This window comes from Lissotriton helveticus, chromosome 8, assembly GCF_964261635.1.
Source record: "Lissotriton helveticus chromosome 8, aLisHel1.1, whole genome shotgun sequence".
NCBI lineage: Eukaryota > Metazoa > Chordata > Amphibia > Caudata > Salamandridae > Lissotriton > Lissotriton helveticus.
Genome location: NC_136069.1, coordinates 1,679,534,337 through 1,679,557,843, shown reverse-complemented (window position 1 = coordinate 1,679,557,843; position 23,507 = coordinate 1,679,534,337). Strand labels below are relative to the sequence as shown.

At 45.4% G+C, this 23,507-nt stretch overlaps 1 protein-coding gene across 4 annotated transcripts in view; it reads left to right on the top strand.

Moving 5' to 3' along the window:
- Positions 1-23,507, top strand: part of LOC144773622 (transient receptor potential cation channel subfamily M member 2-like) — a 1,628,848-nt gene that overhangs the window by 714,011 nt on the left and 891,330 nt on the right. For all 4 annotated transcript variants that reach the window (XM_078658771.1, XM_078658770.1, XM_078658769.1 and 1 more), the window contains one exon: positions 20,077-20,151. In XM_078658771.1, the coding sequence (XP_078514897.1) occupies positions 20,077-20,151 (75 nt within the window). The remainder of the gene's footprint in view (positions 1-20,076; positions 20,152-23,507) is intronic.

Genomic DNA, 23,507 nt, shown 5'->3' with positions numbered 1-23,507 from the left:
CGGAATCAAGCATCCAAGGACCGGTTTCTGGCTATCAGCCTTCATTCAGCCTGGATAGATTGACTCCAGTGGTGTGGAGAGCCTGGGACTCACATCTGAGCATACCCAGCCCACTCGGGGTGAAAATTGCAAAAAACACAGTTGATGGACAGAATGTAGAACAATGTCATACATTCACCCCAGTACAAGGATCAGGTCCTAAATCCATTGTTTTTTTGCACTCCACACCACCCTGGGTTAGACACTGGCTATATGCAAATCAGCTCTGACCCTGTGCCTCATGGGAACAGTCCAGTCCGAACTACCAAGCCATGTCTTTCCCAGACCGGAATCAAGCATCCAAGGACCGGTTTCTGGCTATCAGCCTTCATTCAGCCTGGATAGCTTGACTCCAGTGGTGTGGAGAGCCTGGGACTCACGTCTGAGCATACCCAGCCCACTCGGGGTGAAAATTGCAAAAAACACAGTTGATGGACAGAATGTAGAACAATGTCTTACATTCACCCCAGTACAAGGATCTGGTCCTAAATCCATCGTTTTTTTGCACTCCACACCACCCTGGGTTAGACACTGGCTATATGCAAATCAGCTCTGACCCTGTGCCTCATGGGAACAGTCCAGTCCGAACTACCAAGCCATGTCTTTCCCAGACCGGAATCAAGCATCCAAGGACCGGTTTCTGGCTATCAGCCTTCATTCAGCCTGGATAGCTTGACTCCAGTGGTGTGGAGAGCCTGGGACTCACGTCTGAGCATACCCAGCCCACTCGGGGTGAAAATTGCAAAAAACACAGTTGATGGACAGAATGTAGAACAATGTCATACATTCACCCCAGTACAAGGATCTGGTCCTAAATCCATCGTTTTTTTGCACTCCACACCACCCTGGGCTAGATACTGGCTATATGCAAATCAGCTCTGACCCTGTGCCTCATGGGAACAGTCCAGTCCGAACTACCAAGCCATGTCTTTCCCAGACCGGAATCAAGCATCCAAGGACCGGTTTCTGGCTATCAGCCTTCATTCAGCCTGGATAGCTTGACTCCAGTGGTGTGGAGAGCCTGGGATTCACGTCTGAGCATACCCAGCCCACTCAGGGTGAAAATTGCAAAAAACACAGTTGATGGACAGAATGTAGAACAATGTCATACATATACCCCAGTACAAGGATCTGGTCCTAAATCCATCGTTTGTTTGCACTCCACACCATCCTGGGTTAGACACTGGCTATATGCAAATCAGCTCTGACCCTGTGCCTCATGGGAACAGTCCAGTCCGAACTACCAAGCCATGTCTTTCCCAGACCGGAATCAAGCATCCAAGGACCGGTTTCTGGCTATCAGCCTTCATTCAGCCTGGATAGATTGACTCCAGTGGTGTGGAGAGCCTGGGACTCACATCTGAGCATACCCAGCCCACTCGGGGTGAAAATTGCAAAAAACACAGTTGATGGACAGAATGTAGAACAATGTCATACATTCACCCCAGTACAAGGATCTGGTCCTAAATCCATCGTTTGTTTGCACTCCACACCATCCTGGGTTAGACACTGGCTATATGCAAATCAGCTCTGACCCTGTGCCTCATGGGAACAGTCCAGTCCGAACTACCAAGCCATGTCTTTCCCAGACCGGAATCAAGCATCCAAGGACCGGTTTCTGGCTATCAGCCTTCATTCAGCCTGGATAGATTGACTCCAGTGGTGTGGAGAGCCTGGGACTCACATCTGAGCATACCCAGCCCACTCGGGGTGAAAATTGCAAAAAACACAGTTGATGGACAGAATGTAGAACAATGTCATACATTCACCCCAGTACAAGGATCTGGTCCTAAATCCATCGTTTTTTTGCACTCCACACCACCCTGGGTTAGACACTGGCTATATGCAAATCAGCTCTGACCCTGTGCCTCATGGGAACAGTCCAGTCCGAACTACCAAGCCATGTCTTTCCCAGACCGGAATCAAGCATCCAAGGACCGGTTTCTGGCTATCAGCCTTCATTCAGCCTGGATAGCTTGACTCCAGTGGTGTGGAGAGCCTGGGACTCACGTCTGAGCATACCCAGCCCACTCAGGGTGAAAATTGTAAAAAACACAGTTGATGGACAGAATGTAGAACAATGTCATACATTCACCCCAGTACAAGGATCTGGTCCTAAATCCATCGTTTTTTTGCACTCCACACCATCCTGGGTTAGACACTGGCTATATGCAAATCAGCTCTGACCCTGTGCCTCATGGGAACAGTCCAGTCCGAACTACCAAGCCATGTCTTTCCCAGACCGGAATCAAGCATCCAAGGACCGGTTTCTGGCTATCAGCCTTCATTCAGCCTGGATAGCTTGACTCCAGTGGTGTGGAGAGCCTGGGACTCACGTCTGAGCATACCCAGCCCACTCAGGGTGAAAATTGTAAAAAACACAGTTGATGGACAGAATGTAGAACAATGTCATACATTCACCCCAGTACAAGGATCTGGTCCTAAATCCATCGTTTTTTTGCACTCCACACCATCCTGGGTTAGACACTGGCTATATGCAAATCAGCTCTGACCCTGTGCCTCATGGGAACAGTCCAGTCCGAACTACCAAGCCATGTCTTTCCCAGACCGGAATCAAGCATCCAAGGACCGGTTTCTGGCTATCAGCCTTCATTCAGCCTGGATAGCTTGACTCCAGTGGTGTGGAGAGCCTGGGACTCACGTCTGAGCATACCCAGCCCACTCGGGGTGAAAATTGCAAAAAACACAGTTGATGGACAGAATGTAGAACAATGTCATACATTCTCCCCAGTACAAGGATCTGGGCCTAAATCCATCGGTTTTTTGCACTCCACACCACCCTGGGTTAGATACTGGCTATATGCAAATCAGCTCTGACCCTGTGCCTCAAGGGAACAGTCCAGTCCGAACTACCAAGCCATGTCTTTGCCAGACCGGAATCAAGCATCCAAGGACCTGTTTCTGGCTATCAGCCTTCATTCAGCCTTGATAGCTTGACTCCAGTGGTGTGGAGAGCCTGGGACTCATGTCTGAGCATACCCAGCCCATTCGGGGTGAAAATTGCAAAAAACACAGTTGATGGACAGAATGTAGAACAATGTCATGCATTCACCCCAGTACAAGGATCTGGGCCTAAATCCATCGTTTTTTTGCACTCCACACCACCCTGGGTTAGACACTGGCTATATTCAAATCAGCTCTGACCCTGTGCCTCATGGGAACAGTCCACCCCCTTTTGTACCGCTTTTGGCCGCCATTAGTGTGGCAGGGTATGCTCAGACGTGATTCCCTTGCTCACTTTGCCACTGGGTTCAAGCAAGCCGGGCGGAAGACGGCTGGAATGCCAAAAACCGGTCCTCGGAAGATTGTTTCCGGTCCAGGGAAGACATGGCTTGGCAGTTCGGGCTGCACTGTTCCCATGAGGCACAGGGTCAGAGCTGATTTGCATATAGCCAGTGTCTAACCCAGGGTGGTGTGGAGTGCAAAAAAACGATGGATTTAGGCCCAGATCCTTGTACTGGGTTGAATGTATGACATTGTTCTACATTCTGTCCATCAACTGTGTTTTTTGCAATTTTCACATCGAGTGGGCTGGGTATGCTCAGACGTGAGTCCCAGGCTCTCCACACCACTGGAGTCAAGCTATCCAGGCTGAATGAAGGCTGATAGCCAGAAATCGGTCATTGGATGCTTGATTCCGGTCTGGGAAAGACATGGCTTGGTAGTTCGGACTGGACTGGTACCATGAGGCACAGGGTCAGAGCTAATTTGCATATAGCCAGTGTCTGACCCAGGGTGGTGTAGAGTCCAAAAAAACGATGGATTTAGGCCCAGATCCTTGTACTGGGGTGAATGTATGACATTGTTCTACATTCTGTCCATCAACTGTGTTTTTTGCAATTTTCACCCCGAGTGGGCTGGGTATGCTCAGACGTGAGTCCCAGGCTCTCCACACCACTGGAGTCAAGCTATCCAGGCTGAATGAAGGCTGATAGCCAGAAACCGGTCATTGGATGCTTGATTCCGGTCTGGGAAAGACATGGCTTGGTAGTTCAGACTGGACTGTTCCCATGAGGCACAGGGTCAGAGCTGATTTGCATATAGCCAGTGTCTAACCCAGGGTGGTGTGGAGTGCAAAAAAACGATGGATTTAGGCCCAGATCCTTGTACTGGGTTGAATGTATGACACTGTTCTACATTCTGTCCATCAACTGTGTTTTTTGCAATTTTCACCCCGAGTGGGCTGGGTATGCTCAGACGTGAGTCCCAGGCTCTCCACACCACTGGAGTTAAGCTATCCAGGCTGAATGAAGGCTGATAGCCAGAAACCGGTCCTTGGATGCTTGATTCCGGTTTGGAAAAGACATGGCTTTGTAGTTCGGACTGGACTGTTCCCATGAGGCACAGGGTCAGAGCTGATTTGCATATAGCCAGTGTCTAACCAAGGTTGGTGTGGAGTGCAAAAAAACGATGGATTTAGGCCCAGCTCCTTGTACTGGGGTGAATGTATGACATTGTTCTACATTCTGTCCATCAACTGTGTTTTTTGCAATTTTCACCCCGAGTGGGCTGGGTATGCTCAGACGTGAGTCCCAGGCTCTCCACACCACTGGAGTCAAGCTATCCAGGCTGAATGAAGGCTGATAGCCAGAAACCGGTCCTTGGATGCTTGATTCCGGTCTGGGAAAGACATGGCTTGGTAGTTCGGACTGGACTTTTCCCATGAGGCACAGGGTCAGAGCTGATTTGCATATAGCCAGTGTCTAACCCAGGGTGGTGTGGAGTGCAAAAAAACGATGGATTTAGGCCCAGATCCTTGTACTGGGGTGAATGTATGACATTGTTCTACATTCTGTCCATCAACTGTGTTTTTTGCAATTTTCACCCCGAGTGGGCTGGGTATGCTCAGACGTGAGTCCCAGGCTCTCCACACCACTGGAGTCAAGCTATCAAGGCTGAATGAAGGCTGATAGCCAGAAACAGGTCCTTGGATGCTTGATTCCGGTCTGGCAAAGACATGGCTTGGTAGTTCGGACTGGACTGTTCCCTTGAGGCACAGGGTCAGAGCTGATTTGCATATAGCCAGTATCTAACCCAGGGTGGTGTGGAGTGCAAAAAAACGATGGATTTAGGCCCAGATCCTTGTACTGGGGTGAATGTATGACATTGTTCTACATTCTGTCCATCAACTGTGTTTTTTGCAATTGTTTAGGAGCAGGGCAATGCTCCAATTGCGTAACATTAACAGCATTCCTTCTGGAAGAAGTTTTATGTAAGAAGTGATTGCCAAAATGTTGGAAGCAAAACAAATCACCATAATTAGCAGATTCTAAATACAAATCCTCAGCATCAAAGGCAGCATAGTATTTCAAATCAGAAAACAAACTCTCCACGCCCTGAACATCCCAATGATCAGAACATATGTTTTGTTTCACTACATCCCCCATGTTAACTCTAAGGACATTAGGGACATTAACAACCACTGTAGGGCCATGAATTTGAAATCTAACTGCATCCCACACAATTCCATCAAGGACTGGCCAAGCAGTGATGTTAACAAATGTCAAGTCTCTTTTCAATCTGTGTGCTGAATGTGACGAGGAAAGGGGGGCCAAAGTTCCATTGAGATGTCGAATGCATGTTCTTTCCTCGACGTTAGTGTCCATTGATGAATCGAAAAAAATAAAACACAAAACCAATTGACATAAAAAGGTAAATTGAAAAAAGTACCAGCCAAATATATGTCCAAGGGGGAATCAAAAAATGTTTTTTAAATAAAGTGGCATAAACTGCAAACTGTGAGGGTTTCTTCGAGGCATTGGAAACAGTGTCAAATGAAAATCTTGATTCTGTGGCCAAACGTGTTTGCAGGTCAGGCATAGATAAGTCAGTGGGGTAAGTGTAATCAATGTCATCATGGTCTGTACCAGGCAAAGTACTTAATAAAGGACTGGAAAGTGCAGGTAATTCAATGGCTACTTCAGGTTCAGGATTAGAAGCAGTGGCCAAAACAGAATTTCTCACAATGGAAGGACAGGATATTGCCGGTGTCATACTAAGAAGTATCGGCCACGCTGTGTATCTTGACATTGTCAATTGAGATAAACCTGTTTTCCTTACGACCTGGAAGCGGAGGTAAAATGAATATTCTTGTGCCCTTCACTCCAAGGACTGGAATCGGAGCTCGATAGGAAGGTCCAAATTCTTTCTTGTTATCGATCTTCTTTCGAACCAGTTCTCCAACTTGGGGTAGCCAGCCAACTACCGGGATCTGCAATGCATCATCCGATGTGGAGGGCAAATGTTCCTTTGCAAGACTGTCTCTGGTCTTTTGTAGATCCTGTAAAACATTGCAATGTTCATCTACGTCAAAGGTTGCGGCGCGAGCCACGCAGTCTAGACCATCAAGGTCAGGGACGTACATCTTGATGCCAAAGAGCATTTCGTATGGGGTCCGCCCACCCAGAGACCTTCTAGGGAGATTATTAAGTGCACGCTGCACACCATTGAGGTGGGCCAGCCAGTTTCTGCCAGTGCCTATAACTCGAGCTGTCAAAGATTGCTTTAAGTCACGGTTCATTCGCTCCACTACACTATTACCCTCAGGTCTGTAGGGAGACGAAAACTTGACTTGGACCCCCATCGAACTCATGGCATCCTTAAACGCCTTAGAGGCGAAAGCCGGACCCTGATCCAAATGGAAGGTACCACAGGCAAAAATCCCTACAAAGACACGCAAATCTCTAATGACAGTCCGTGAATCAGCGCTGCGATGGGGCCATACCCACACAAAGCGTGTGCATGAATCAACCGCTACTAAGATGTACTTATACGCAGTATCAGAGGAAAAAGGACCGCAGTGATCTAAATAAACACAACCTAGCGGTTTATTAGAAATGTACAACTATGTCTGTGGCGGACGCGCAGCATTCGAAGGTTTAATCTGCTGGCAAATGTCACATTGAAGGACAAAGTCTCGCGTCTGTTTGTACAGTCCCCGCCACCAGAAACGTTGTTGTAATTGAGCTACAGTGGCAGAGACGCCCGCATGCGCAGAGGCCACACCTTCATGCGCCGCTGTAATCAAGCTAGCGTAATCAAGCTAGCTCTGCGATCCGAGTTGGGAATTAAACGTTCTCCAACTTCAGGAATTTTCACAAAAGGAACCTTTTCGGGACTTAAGTGGTATGTGTACTTTGAAGGGAACCCGTAGGATGTTTACCTCCCTTCTCAGTGGCAGCAACAGCCGCCAAGATGTTATCATCAATCTTACTTTTGGACCCTGTAACAGCTGCAACTAAATACGTAGACACCGTTGATTTCGCCGCTTCATCAGCAAGCGAGTTACCGACAGCGTGAACTCCCACACGCTGATGGCCGAGAGTATGAATCACAAAAACAAGTGGCAGATTAGCCTTAAGCTCAGCCACTAGAACCCAGATCATCTTGTGTTTTATTGTGCTACCCTTGGAATCACGAAAATCATTCTGAATCCAAAAGAACAAGTTCTCATTGTAAGACTGGACACAGTAGTAAGAATCACTCACAATAAGAGTAGTCACACTAGGATCAGCGTACTCCAACGCTAGTAAGAGAGCACGAAGCTCTAGCAATTGTGCGGTGCAGTCCCATAGAGTCTGCGTGTGCACTACTCTGGACTTGAACTCATCGTTCACCATGGTACCGACCACAATGGCGCATGCGGAAACGTAGGCGTGTTTAGAGCCATGCGCAACCTGCGCCGAACCATCGGTGTAAATGATGCAATGGAAGTCCTCTAAAAGTTCGCATAGCTAGAGGAGCAGGATGAACGAATTCATACTGCAAGTACTCCTGCGACCGTAATGAGGCGTCAAAAATAAACGTGACATCCGTGGACGTCAAGGAAGCAGCCCATTGAATCCACTGAGGGTGCAAAGCTTTAGAATTTGGTACACTGGCTTTCGTAACTGCCTCCGAATGAGGACAGGGTGTAACAACCAACATGCGTTTTCCCTGTGACAGAGCACGTTCCTTAAGAATCGCCATCTGTACAGCCGTTAAAACTTTCTCCACAGTGGAAAACCGCATTTCAGCCGAAGTGTACAAGTGTGACTTGTAAGCAATAGGTACTGTGTCTCCCTCATTAACACCTTTAATGCGGGCGGAATTCCGCCCGTACGCTGGGATATCCTCTTTCCCATGTTTCATGACGAGCTGGGCTCGTCATGAGCGTGCGAGGAGGCTACCTCATGACGAGCCCAGCTCGTCATGAGCGTCGAAGGGGTTAAAAGTCAGGTACGTGAAACCTACTGTCCCAGGAATAATTCATATTACCAGGTTAGTGTGGTTATCACGAGTCAGTAAGAATTTAGAAGCGAGCAGATCAGCCTGCAAGGATTGCAAGATGGCCGAGTGCTCAGGCAGCCAGCATGATTTGGAAAAAGTTGGTTGTATCAAAGCATACAAAGGCTTGATACGCTGGGCATATTCCGGAATGTAAGTTCTCCCGAAATTTAAAAAACCCAGCAAAGACTGTAATTTTTTCAGTGTTGTAGGAGCGCGCAACTGTGCGCATTTCTCCAAGAAGTGAGGAGCCAAACCTCTACCTTCATTGTTGAGCTCATATCCCAGGAACAACACTGTGTACTCTGCAATGTGCGATTTCGCAAAGTTAAATTTGTAACCCATGTCTGCAAAGTTACAAATTATGCTATTGACTCGACACAGATGCTCCCAAATTTCATCGTCTGTTAGATAAATGTCATCTACATACGAGCAAACATCCGGGTCGATCCTCTCCAAGAGAGAGACAATGCGGGCAGTGAAAATCCCAGGACTATTCTTATAGCCTATCGGGAGACACCGAAATTGTTTTTGGACCCCGGCTGAAGTAAAGCTGGTCCATTGGGAGCTAAAGCTATCCAATCTATGGGCATAAAAACTGTTGGAAATGTCAAGAGTGGTTTTAAAACGCTTACGCACTAGACTATCCACTAGTGCAGAGCCGTGAGTATTCTGTACTGCACAGTTACGGCAATGCGAGTTTAAATGCCGGTAATCCAATACCAAACGATATGACCCGTCTGGCTTGGTCTCAGTAAAAAGAGGGTTATTCATCGGTGACACACAGGTTTCAATAACTCCCTGATATTCCAATTGTTCAAGGATTGCCGCGACGGAAGCTTTAGCTTCACGATGTATGGGATATTGAGGTTGAGGCTGCGGCTGAGACCGTAAAGGAATCTTGTGGCAAGGGGACAATTTATCCCAACCACATTGGTTGCGGTACAGAGCCGGTGCTAGAGCCCTAGCCCACTCTTCTGCAAAATGCTGCGCATGCTCCTTCGAGACAGTGTTTGCGAAACTCGGGAGGATTATCTCCTCCCCTCGGGGGCCAGTCAGCCTCCGAAAGCAAAATGTCATATGTAGACGAAATATTTTCCCAAAATACCCCTTTGATGGTACGTTGTATGTCACCTTCTATTAACAGGACAATTTCATAAAGTCTATCAGGGGGAGCAACTCTAGTATCTGCTGTCTCTATCACAACATAAATATCAGTCGCTGTCACCTTCAGTAGTGGACGCAGGGCCTCTCTCACAATGGTAATCTCCGCCGCGCTGTCCAGCAAAGTCAGAGCCCATGTCAGATTCCGAAGCCGCGTTCTCACTATCTGTGGCATATCGATGTGCTGTTAAAGCCGCGACCTTCTTTTTGGCAAACTGCGGTCTCTTCGGCGTTGAGCCGTCCTGCTGTCCTGTGCCGTCTGTCTGGCGGGGCTGGTCACATCCTTGCTGACCAGCCCGACCCCTTCCGCCTCCTCCACCACCGGTCTTCGGGGCCGATGAGTCCTGAAAGGAACGAGGAGAGCGTTGATCAGAAACCGGAAATCGATCAGGTGATTTAATCGTCGCACGATCGCGCAAGTCATAAACTCGTTCTGTTTGCGCAGGCATCGGAGACGCAGGTTGAGACTCCTGTTGTTGTTGCTGTTGCTTACCCTGTTTCTGTTTTTTAGGCCAATTTTGTTTTTTGGACTGGGGCTGAACTTCTGATTCTGAAGTCTGCCCTTGGGGTTGCTTCTTTTCTTTTACAGAAAAAGGCTTTAGACCCTTGCTATTGCGACCCACTTTTCTATAAGCAGCCACAATAATCCTCGCTAACTGCCTGGGTTTATCGGCATCGGGAATCGCCTCCAAAGCATTAGCTACCTGAAAGTTCACTGCATCCCCCTTGACGTTAGCAATAATGAGATCGCAAACTATATCAAGGGAGCCACACAGGTGCATACCCAATTCAACCGCTGCCTCCGGTCCGTGATCATCTTGAACACGTTTAATGATCGTAGGCAGGACAGCCATAGATGGAGTGCTGTAACACCTCGCATAGACCGCCGCAAAAGTTTTTCCCCAGGTCTCACAGTCAACAAATTCGGGGGCCAAATCCTTCGGTAAACTAATCGTCAAGATTCTATGTTTATCACCAGGAGTTGTATTAGGAAATACTGCTTCCAGCTGGTCAAATTTCTCGGCAAGCCAGAAAGGAAAATCATCCTTTTCCTGGGGACGCTTACCCATTACTGCATTGACCATCACAGGACTGAGCTTCAAACCGCCCTGTCCCGCTGGGCCCAACCGGGAGATGACGACCTATGTATTGCACTAACGCACGAATCACGGCAATAGAAACCACATGTAGTCTACGAACCTCCACCAAGGTACAATTGCCGTGTTGAGGATGAGGAGTAAATCCAGCCAGAACAGGCCAATTTGCGCCTGGAAAGGACAAAGGACCTAACCTCGGAGCGGTTAAAGAATGGGGCAGGGCGCCACCAAACCAAACGCGATGCTGCCAATGATCAATAGGTATTTCCAGTGCCCTGTACGGTGTATATTCAGCTGGCACAGGCGAGGGAGTGTAAGTGTGGAACATGATAGAATTTGCGTCCACAGCCGGAAATGTCACCCACGAATAAAAGAGTTCGTACGGGTAAGCTGCTTCTGCACTCACCACCAAAATCACAGCCAAGCCATCAACGGGTACATTGTAAGTTTGCAAATGATTGTGCACAGCAATTCGACTATGCTGTGGAATGTCCACAGGCTGGGCCATGACTGCACAGGAACTTAGAAAAACAAAGTAAACTTTGTAGCACAACTGGGTAGTAACTCAAGGAAACCGTTTCAGAAAGATTCAAGCTTGAAAAGACCTATTTAAAAAATAGGTAGGTTTTGTCCGACACCACCGTTTTCCGGAAACGACAGTGAAGGGGTTAAGGTTTGAATGATATACTACTCGAGTGTCATGATATAAGACCACCAACGGTTGGGCGCCATGTAGCGGGAATTTTGTTCTCCTACAGAACTGTGCATCGAGATTTGGAACCTCGGCGAATTAGGGTGGCCCAAAACTCACCTCAGTACCCAAAATCCCCTTACCAGGCTAGCTACAGTGTCTCATTGGTCATAGTAAACTTCCAATGTTTAGACAAACCAGAACATGAACATACGATACCTCAGGTTACGTGGAACACATGAGCACTCTTTCGTTATACAATCATTTCAAACTGGAACGTGGAGTAAATGAGGAAACGTGCACATTTGAAATATTTATTTACTAATGCCGTCTTCTCAAACGCAGTATCTAAGATAATACAAGGAAACATATTATCAGAAGCAAAGTTATCAGCATAGTTACTAGTCCATAAAAAGCAAAAGGTGATAGCATACTAAAATGCTGTAATGAATAAGGGTTAACAACACCTAATTCTCACCCTCCCTATCTAGCATATTATATTAATATCTAAGAAGGTCTCTTTGGGTTTTAGCAGGGTGGGCCCATACCTCAAGATCCTAGTATGAAGAGATCACATCAGCTTCCACCAGCTCTCTGCATGTGAACCGCATCAAGAGTGTATGTGTGCTCTTAACAAAGCAATATAAAACGCACCTAAAGCCAGAATTTGGCAGGAGCTGCACTTATGTTATGTCTATGAAGGTGCAGAGATCAGACCTCATAACAATTCTGTGTTGTGTTATCATTGAAGCTTCAGCCCTCTCTGTACAGACATAGTTTATTAAGCAAAGCTGATATCAGAGCAATAACATATTATTCTCATGTAAATCACATTGGCGTTAAAACATTTAATAAGCCCATGCTAACTTAACGCAGTATATAGATAAGCAGTAACAATATGACAGACCCCTTAGAATTATGTCACAGTTTTATGTTGGAATGTAGCAGGGCTTTGGAGTAAGCAAAATATACCAGAATGGCTTGAATTAACGACAGGCTTTAGTTGTATGTTGTTACCGGAAACATGGGCCACCGAACCCATCCATCTCAATGGCTTTAAGACTTTCCACACACTGGCCGTGTGTTAGACCTGGGGTTACCAGTCCACATAGGGTAGCCTGGCACAGAGTGGGGGGCTATTCTCGTAGGCTTGTGTGTTGTGCTTACATCAGTCACTTATAGTAACCCAGCGCCCAACCACCCTAAAATAAAGGACACCACGCCGGTTTAGAAAAATACGGTTTGCTTTATAAATTCTCTTTCTAGTTTCTCTTTGTTTCTTAGCAGAATTTAGATTCCGCTCATTAAATAGCTCCGCATTTGATTATTAGAATAGACACATTTTCACATAGTATTAATTACACATTACTCCCTCACACAAAGGTAACTCGGTAATATCCCCGGCACCTTATGCAAGCAGTGATTATTTCCCCCCTGTTTCAGTTTAGGAAAACAGCAAAAATGACATTGCCTTACAGTTATACTTGGCTATACGTTACCCTTGAGTGTCCAAGGTTATTGCTGGCAAGAGAATACACGTTTTCAGTACATATTCCATAAACAGCCCCCTAGTACTCTGGTTTATACAGCTGGACATCTAGATAAAGATAGGCAAGATATTTTGTCATTTCACACAATCGTACAATTTGCTCTGTTATCACATTGGTTTAGCAGTTGGAACCGATGACACTCTATGGATTTGATTAACGCTGCGATAAAGAAGCAACTCCCCCTTCACTCATGCTTTCTCAGTCCTAGAACCGCTATATGAACTTGGCTCCCTTCAGCACTAAAACAAACTCCTTCCAGGAATCTCTTTCCCCCTCAGTTAGGCAGGAAAAGGGGCTAAAAAGCAATGTCTTGTATTCTCAGGAGGTTCGATCACTATCACAGGTTAACAGGTGCTGATTATCTCCCAAGTCCGAATACGGTTTCAAGGTCACGGGTCACAGTCAGTTAATTCGCTTCCGCTGGAAAGTCGAGCCAACTCACTCTTCCCTCCCGCCACAACTCTCCAGGCAGCAGCAATGCCCTCTTAGCCCCAGGAACCCCGCAGTGTATTTCATGGTCTTACTGGGTTCTGGGCAGTTCGTTCTACCTCCGCTGATTAAGCTGCAGCTGCTCGGTCTTTATCCCGGCCCCAGTGCTGCAAGTTCCTCGCAGCTAGCTGGGCCGGAACCTCACGACGTTTCTCACGGCTCTGTCTTCAAGGAGGAAGGATGTTTACGCGGGCCAGCCTCTTCCGACCTCTGCCCCCTTCTCTCAGCTGACTGACTCCCGCGTCTCCGGCTCTTCCCGCGGAATCTCCACAGCGGGGGCCCGCAATCGAGCGACGGCAATCTAGCGAATGGGACCTCAGCTGTCAACTGCGACCAGGTAGGATTATTTTAACGATCTCCTCGGGCACAGAGAGCACTCGGGGACAGAAGCAGGGATACTCTAGAACCCCCCCCCTTTCAGCACTCTCTTTGAAAGCAGCTCCGGTTAGGTCATACAGGTAAACGGGGAAAAACCGCACAATCCCTGATATAGGAAGTGGTTCTCTCCGTGGATCTCCCAGGCCAGTTTCTCACAGTTCGTTTCTAGCAACTAGGAGCATTCTTCCCCGGACAATTAGTAGGATTTGTGAGCTAGCGGTGATGAACCTATGTCAGGGCTTAGTCAATAGGTAGGGGGCACGTCAGCCAGTAGTGTAGCCGGCCCAAGGGACGATCTAACCCGTAGCAGTGCGCCAACCTCCCCACTCTATCGCTTCACTCCTCACCAGGCTCTCTGGTCACTCTACAAAATGGCCACCCTAAACCTAACCTATTTATAGTCTGGGGTCTGACTACTGGAACTGGCTAGAAGGTTCCAGAACTTCCCTATGTAGTCCTATGGGTCAGAACTTCTGAGGTAAAAGTTTTGGCAGTTACAGGCCACCATTTTAGGTCTCTGGGTTTCCCATTTTATGTGTGGGCAGCTAGGCCTAAAAAACTCGAGGGTAAAGAAGCCCCTCACCCCTAGGACAACGCCAAAAATTCCAATGGACATAAAAATGACAAGGCGTAGGAGGCAATAAGTGGACAAAATAAATAAATAAAAGGAGGGACCACCCAAAGGGCTGACAGGTCTAACACCGTGCCAGCTATACATGGGAGATCTAAGGGTGGCCTTTGTATATATATGTCTAATATTTTAGTCTCCACTAACGTAACAGCTAACACGTTCAATACTTTTTAGCAAATTGTTCAGGTTGATTTTTCAGCTTCCTCTTCCATAGTTCTAGCTAGCTAATTTTTATAACAATGCATGCAAATCAGATATATTGGATATCTTATGTCGATTTGACGAACAGTTGGAAGCAATAATGGACAAGGGAGTAAATGACAAAATCTTGATATGGGGTTGATTTTAAAACCCAACCCTGTCAACTGTTAGCTAATAAAGTTTGTGACATGATTTCTCCTACTGGCAAGGGGTCATTCACTTCTTCCACTCAGGGTCTGGAGAGAAACGTACGTTTTTGTGACGAATTTGGAGAAAATCCAGTGGAAGTCTCTTGTACATTTGATGGTTGTTTGGGTAAGAGTATTGTTGACTTTCTACTCTTTCCTAAACGTTAATTGACCTTAGTCAAAAAATGTTACTATGTAATACCACAATGAGTGATCATTTCCCTGTTTAACATTAGATACCAGCTCCTTCATCAAGCAAAGAGTAGGAAATACCACTGTGGCTGCGGAGAATATAGTACTCTCCCATTTGAATGGCTTTACCCTCCGATGATCCAGGGTTGATCCGTCCAGCTTTATAGAACAATTAGTTACTCAACAGAGAAAGGCATTATTGGTTTGTCTGGAAGAGTCGCGGAACCGGAAGTGGTTCTCAAGGCTTTTAAACAAATTAGTAAAGGAATTCAGGTAGGGCTGTCTACCAACCAGAAGAGAGGGGCTAAGAAAATCCAAGGCTGGTTTGAATATACCTGTATTCAGGCCCATAAAAAACTAAAGGGGGCATTGAAAGAGACACCTAGGAACACCATTGAAATACAAAACTGTAGGCGGGCCTACTGGCTAGCATTAAAAAATCTCCCAAAAAGCCTAAAAGAGGAGGCGTTGGACAAGCTTTATGAGGCCAGTCTTAATAAAAACTCCACACCATTCTTGCGAGTCATAAACTCTCCGTTTTTTTAGAGATGATGATAAGCCCAGACTTGAGATTGCAATAACGGAAGATGACGGGGTAGCCAACTTTGTCAAATTGTATTCGGGCCACAATTGAAATTTGTCAAACTAATTTAGGGCCAGGGTCAGAAGACGCGCCTGGTGGGTCCACATTCCTGCTGAAATATTTAGAGTTTAATTTTACATTGGAAGAGGTGAACCGGGCTTTGGGCTCAAGCAAGGGAGGTAAAGCACCGGTCCGGACGGGATCCCGATCAATATTTTTAAATATAATGTTGATCTTTGGGGTCCGCTTCTGACTTTGTTTTTTAGGTCCTGCCGGAGTGCCGGATTCCCAAGCTCCTTGTCTGAATCCCATATTGTGCCAATCTTTAGAAAGGGTGACCAAAACTGTCCAGCACATTATAGACCCATCTCCTTGCTGGATTCTCTAGTTAAGGTGGTGGGCCGTATTCTTTTAAGCAGATTACAGGACTGGGCAGACTGTAATAACGTCTTATCTGACTTTCAATTTGGTTTCCGCAAGGGAATTCGGACTACCAAGCAGGTCATTAACCTGAACCTATTGATGAGCAAATCTACACACATTAAGGGGGGGCAGCCTGTTTTTACTGTCTGAGGATTTTACCTCCGCTTTTGATTGTGTTGTCCACGACAAACTCTGGTCTATAATGACTTCTATGGGTGTTGACAGAGCCATTATTAACTTCTTAAGCTATTTATATTCAATAAGCTCTGCTAGGATTCGTTAAGATATAAGAGGTGAATGTACTAGATCAGTTGATGTTAAAAAAGGAGTACAACAGGGATGCATACTCGCTCCATTTTTATTTAACCTATATATTAATACCTTGGGTGCTTGTGGCCCGCACTCCCATGGCCTTGCAGCAGCTTTTAGATAATGTTGTTTATTTTATGGAGGATTTGGGGCTATTAATTAATATAAGCAAAACTTATGTCCTGAAAGCGGGTCGGAAGTTGTATAAGGGGCGTATCAGTTTAATAGAAGACATGATTTTACCACAGACACCTTCTCGTATTTGGGAATTTTATTTGATGGGATAGGGAATTGGAGAAGTGCAGAAAAATTGAGAAGGATGCAGTTTCATAGATCAATCAACGGCCTGTGTAACTTCTTAAGAAAACTTGGCCGTAAACATGCTGACCATTTATAATGCCAAATGTAAGTCAATTGCGATGTCTGTCTATGAGCTGTGGGGACACGTAAGTGTGGATTCATTGCAGATGTTAGAAAATGGGGTTTTAAAAAAATCTTCTTGTGCTCCCAAACAGCAGCTCTAATTTTGTGTGCCAGGCGGAATTAGGAGTGACCTATTTAGCAGATCAGATAAGGGTACAGCCATTTCTTCTTTGGCACAAAATATGGACATCGGACTGTATGGATCTTAACAGCGCAATTGTACAGGATTGTTGTGGTTCTGAGCATGCTTTAAAAATACAGTGGTTAAAATACGTTAAAAACGTTATGATGGACATTGACCACCCTGAGTTTTATGAGAACCCCAAATCCTTAAAGCATATTATGAGGAATGCTTTAAAAAGAGTATGTATAAATAACCTAGAAGAAGCAAGATTGTCGGTGGAACTGGCCAAGCCAACTATACAGCACAATCAAATGATATTGACCAGTTTTTCAATGCAACCATATTTATTTCATGTTTTAAATGCTCAACACAGGTTTGTCCTGACAAGTTTTAGACTGGATATCTTTCATCATCTGACAAGCTTTCTCAATACTAACAATTGGTCACGTCATTTAAAAACTTGCCCTTGTGACAAGATGTCCAGCCAATCAACTATCCACGTTTTGTTTTTCTGCAAATTTGACTGATTTAAGAATCACCTTTATCAAGCCCCTTTTCAAATCTCTATATTATAGACAGTGCAGACCGGCATACTTATTTTTACAACTACTCCCAAATCTATTTATATGTGTGGTGTTAGCAAGGTATTTGAGAGCTGTGATCATTAGACAATAGATTTTAAATGAAATATGTTGATCCCTGTCTGCTTTTATGGTAAAAAAAATTAAATTGTGACTAATATCTTTTGTTTTATTACTGAAATGCATACTTTTATGATTCTTTTTCTTGAATCGAATAAAGATGATATATGATATGATATGATGAGTAACTTTTTAAATACATTGCATCCTGCCCAATGGGTTGGTTAGGGCCTACCTTAGGCGTCACTTATATAAATAGAAATGAGAGTTTTAGGCTCTGCTAAGGTGTTATTTTGCCACATACTTTTGGCAGTTCAAATCAACTTGCAGGCTGCAATACCAAGCCCGAGACTTACATGAATTCTGTAGTCCTGAGTATGTGGTATACCACTTTACTAGGGGTTTACAAATAAATGAAATATACCAATCAGGTATATACCAATAAGGTATAAGCCATACAAGTAAATGAAATATTCCAATCAGGTATAAACCATAAGACATGAATTCTCTAGTCCTGAGTATGTGGTATGCCACTTTACTAGGTTTACAAGTAAATGAAATATACCAATCAGGTTTAAGCCAATGTTACCATGGCTTAGAGACTGACTACAAGCACTTTAGCATTGGTTAGCAGTGGTAAAGAGCACAGGGTCCTACGGCAAAAAAAACCAAATTCACCAATATAGGAAGCCAGTAGGCAAAACTTTTGGGTGAAGACCATCCTAAGGCTGACAGGTTTAACAAGGGGTGTACACATAGCCAATGCTTCTAAGCTCATTATCTGGCGAACATTACAGACATACATAGGATTGCTTCATACCATGTTTCACTCTATATTTTACCATATGTAAATCACTATGCTCAATACACAAATAAAATCCATTTCAAGGTGCAGCTCAGTTCTGGCTCTGGATACCACAGGTTGTTGGATAGTCTGCAAACTCTATATATCACTGCAACCAGAAGAGTCTAGCGGACGTAAAGGTTTATTGTTTTTGTAAATCTGCTATTGTGACGATAAGGTTCAGTTAGAAATGTTGTCACAAATGGTCTTGTTTCCTACTCAGTTTCAATATTGTTTCATTTTCAACATTCAGATTCTTCCAGGAAACGTTGAGTAATATAAGAAATTACCTCTTGCTAAATTCAGAATTGTTCCTCCTTTTCAGAAATGTATAGCTTTCTGGGATCAACTACCGGTTTTATGTCGCTTTTCACCACAAACTGGAAGTAGGTTAAAACCACAAAAATTGGAAAAAATAGTCTACCTTGTGAAAAATGCTACAATTGTGGTTAAAAATATATTTTTTTCTTCAGTTCTGTGTGTTCCCGACAGCTAGGAAGATGGGGACTATAACACAGCAAACCTTTGATTGATAGCATTTTTAGGGGGGGAGAACCGTACAAGTTTTTGATGAGCACTTATTTATTTTTTTAAACTCAAGATTTAGCTATATTATGCCTATTTCTTTGGTTCCCTTTAGAGGAATGTACAAACCCTTGATACTTCTAAAATACCCACAATAGTTGGAAAAAAGGTCACAAATTTGGCGAGGATACCTTAGATGGTTAAAAAAAAGCGATGGAGGCCTAATCTCAAAGTACCCTAAATAGTCAAAAAATGGGCTGGGCCAGATGAGAGCGGTTGGGAGGAGGGAGATGGGGACGGGTTGGGTTCCAAAAAGAAAAATACAAAAATTGAAATCAACCTTAACGCTGCCACCGGCGTCTCCTGCACATTGGATCTTCCTGCTTCTGGCTCTGGGGCTGGGCACAGACTCCCAGCCTGCCCTGTGGCCAATCCTGAAGCTTCCCTCGCATGAGAGCAGCTTCAGGATTGGTATGAAGGTCGGCAGCGTGCATTCCCAGGCAGATTGGGAGCCGGTGCCTGCTCTCTGCAGCCTCAGCAACAAGCTGAAGCTGGAGAGAGCTTCACTGCGCTGGAGGGGTTTGGCCGGCTTGCGACCGGCCGGAGAAGTACCTTATGCGTTGAGGAGGGACTGCTCACCACTCCCCCACCAGCACTGTCATCCCCTGGACATGCCCCCAAGACTCGTCAGAGTGCTGATGGTGAGTCCTGGGGATTTAAATAAAACAATAATGAAACAGGTTTAACCCCATTGCTGCTGGCGACGTCCAACGGACGTCGCGTGCACTACCTCGGTAGTGCTGCGCACGTCTGTTGGACGTTGCGGAACCGCCCGCGCAATAGAACGTTCCGCACTCGCGCGGAACATTCAGCACAGAAAAGGGGTTAAAACCTGTTTTATTATTGTTTTATGTACTGGTGGTGGCAAGGAGGGGTTGCGCTCCTCTACCCTAATGGAGCGGCCACTGTTGCGTGTGCTCAGTATTGTTTAAATTATTCGTGCAGCGCAGTTTGGTAACGTCAATGTTTGCTGCATAGAGTTCTGCCCAGAGGACTACCGGATGTAGTAAATGTATCTTTACTTATGCACATCTTTCTCATGGATACCTGCCTACAGCTCTTTCTCTTCCCCACGCGTGGTTCTCTAACTTGTTCATCCCAAATATTGTGTCTATGCCATTTTAATGAAACAAATTTCAACATATGGTATTTCTTTCATTTTGTTGTTATGTTTATTTCCTAATGCACATGTTTAGCATTTGTTTAATGATATTTACTTAATGATGCTTTTTAAACAGGGGAGATAAAAAGAATACAGAAGATGGTACCTCAAAGGTCAAACAAGCAGCGGCAGAACAGAAGCGGTCAAAAAGGTAAGAGAGGGACAAAAAGGCCTCAACTTGAAAGCCAGAGTTAAAGGATGTGCAGTTTTTTTCAGAGCTGTATTAGCATTGGAGGGCTGAAACATGGGCAGGCTCATGTCACATAATTATGACGAAGTATGAGGGTCTTAACTGACCTGAGCATATCGAAACTATCATCTCTTAGACTTTCTAATTTCAGAACATTTTTATGAAAGATATTCTCACCACCACGAACCAAACTTCAAAAAAGAACCAAAGAAGTACAAAAAGAAATAACGATATGAAACCCTGGTAATACATGTACTCACACGCTTTCACACACACTCACAGCATTCTCTCAGACAATGTGAGTCACACTAAGCGGGGTAGGGGGAGCTTTCACCCACCTGTGCCATACTTTTCACATATGTAATATGATTACAAAGTCATTGCAGTTAAATGTTTTCTCATGTTACCTGTACCACAATTTCAAAGCCACACAAGCATGCCATTCCAAGGACGATGTAACGGCTGCCATAAGGTCGTGATGATGTTGACGGGAGATGGTGTTTCAAGCTGGTTATGGGCGTGGAAAGCCAGTGGGCCAACACAGCTAAAGTGCCAGGAGAGATGGTAGGCCAAATAATGCAAAGCACCAGAGAGGGGCATCTCTACCCACTCTGGGGCAGAGGAAGTGCCCTTCCCCAGAGAAGGTGCATCCCCATCCCAGAAAAGGGACAAGACACTGCCAATATTTGGCAGTAGCCAGGAGAACAGTTCAAGGGTGAGAGTGGAGAAGAATGGCAGTGTACTGATAAGGAAAATTAATTTTGTTTATAGAGCTCTATTTGTTGCAGTAGAATGAGGAGGTCAGTGCTGGTTGCATAGGTAAACAAGCATTGGCAGAGCCAATAGCTCTTTCACCTGAAACCTATTGGCTCTGTCAATCTTGTTGTCTTTCTCTAGTGGCTGCCATTAGTGTGCATGCACGGGCGGTGACCATCTTTGAATGGGGTTGTTCAAGTGAAAAAATAATGCACATGGCCTTTGGCCATGGAGAATGGGAAATTTGCTGCCCAAAACTCACCCCTCTCGGGGCCACTCAACACCCTGCTGAGTATGCAGCAGCGGATTGGCTGCAGGGCATGACCTCTGACCCTTGGTCTTCCAATGATCTGCTCTGAATGGCCTTTGGCTGTGTACGGTAAAGTGTGAGACACAAAGGCTAGCCTTTAGTCAGTTCCTGCAAAAAACATCCCTGTGGCTGGCCAACCCTCCATGAGCGCCCTAATGTGCACACCCTTCTGCAGTGCACAGTGGAGGTTTGGCCATATTGCATGGCCTACATTCAGGCCCTCCATAACCCCCCTATGGGCTGCCAAAGCTCTGAGTATGCACAGTGGAGTGTTGGCTGCAGGGCACACGCTCCAGCCTGGCACTGCGCCTAACCCCTGCTGCACACACCCATAGGCTGTATGCAGTGGGGTGTTGGTAACAGGGTCTGCTCCCATCCTCACTGCCAGTGCCCAACTTCTGATGTGCTTGGCATTTGGCTATGTGCAGGTGAGGGTTTAGCAGATGGCCTGGCCTCTAGCAGGCCTTTCACCCATCCCCCACGGGAACCCAATACCCCACTGTGCACAGCCTTCCACAGTCTGCGGCATTGGGTTAATACCTGCCCCATGACAGTTAGCAGGAGCATCCGGTCTTTCACTACACTCCTGCACATTTTTAAATTATTCTTTAGTATTGCAGCACCATAGGGGGTGTCGCACAGGGTACAATGGTCATAGGCTCTAGTACCGCAGTACCAGTGCCCTGATTTTTCTTTTTAATTTGACTTAAGGAAGGGGGACCTGAAGACACCAGTGCATGCCCCCTCACAAGTTACTATAAATCGCACTCCCCCATACAAAGTGCTGTCACCTCGCTAGACAGATTAAATTAACTATAACATGATCTTTCCCCATGAACTGCTTATACATTTTCATATTACATCGCTTACAGCATGTTAAATGATAACAAGACTCACATTTAAAAATACATTATTTATCAGAAGAGTGTTCATGGTAGAAGGTTGAGTCATTGTCAATTTAGTCTGGCTAGCAATGTGACCATACTTTGTATGAAGCAGAGTGAGTTATAGTAATTTGTGGCCAGGGTAAAAATGGTAATTTTTGTTCTTAGATATTACTTATGAATTTCTAATTGATTCGGATATGAATAATAAAGTACGTTTTCCTAGCTATAACATTTCCTCAACATTTGTTTTTTCATTGACTTTCTATGTTTTTTAAATCAAAATTTGCTTAAGTTCATATAATGCCGTTTAGTATAGGTATGATAAAGTGCAGTGGCATACAGCTGATTGGAGCTTTCTAAAGGGGAGTGGTGTTGAGTGTTGTTGGGTCTGGTAGAGTGGAATGGCATAGAGTGTCGTACAGTGGTATGACATAGAGTGGCATAGAGTGAAGTACTAAAATAGGGTGGAGTAGATCAGTACGCCATAGAGTACAGGGTAGTTAAGGGGTTGTCTGATGTAGAGGGAGTTGCAGATATTTAAATGCGTGTCATAGAATGTCATAACCGTGGAGTAGAGTAGAGTATTGTACAGTGGGATAGACTGGAGTAGAGTGGAGTGGCAGTCAGTGGAGTTGAGTATCATAGAGTGGACAGGTGTAGAGTGTAGGAGAGTAGAGTGGAGTTGTATACGGTGTAGTGTTGTAGAGTGCTGTCTCAGAGTATTGTGTTGCAGAATGTTCTGGCACAGAGTGTCTTGGTGTAGACTGCGCTGTGGGAGTGGTGCATCATAGAGTAGAGTGGAGTCGCATACAGTTGAGTGGCATGTCATAGAACAAAGTGGAGAGGTGTATCATACAGTGGTGTGTCATAGAGTGTCAGACTGGAGGGGTGTTCAGTGGAGTGGCATGTCGTAGACTGGAGTAGTATGTTGCAGAGTGTGAGGTGTGTTGTAGAGTGGTGTGGCATATCGTAGAGTGGAATGGCATGTCGCAGAGTGGAGTGGTGTGTCGTGTCATATACTGGAGTAGTGTGGGGTGTCATGGAGTGGAGTAGAATGGCATAGAGTGGAGGAATTTAGGGTGATGTAGAGAATTTAGAGTCAAGTGACCTGTTCTGAGTATAGTGGAGTGGCGCCTCAAAGAATGGCATGTTGTAGAGTGTCATAGGGGCATAGAATGGAGCAGAGTTTTTCAGAGTGGAGTGATGTAGGGTGAAGTAGAGTGTGGTAGAGTGGAGTAGCATAGAGCTGCGTAGAGTGGAGTGGCATTGAGTGGTGTTAAGCGGAGTACGGTGGAGTAGTGTGTCATAGAGTAGAGTGGAGTAAAGTGGCTTAGAGTGGTATAGAGGGAGTTGCATAGAGTGGA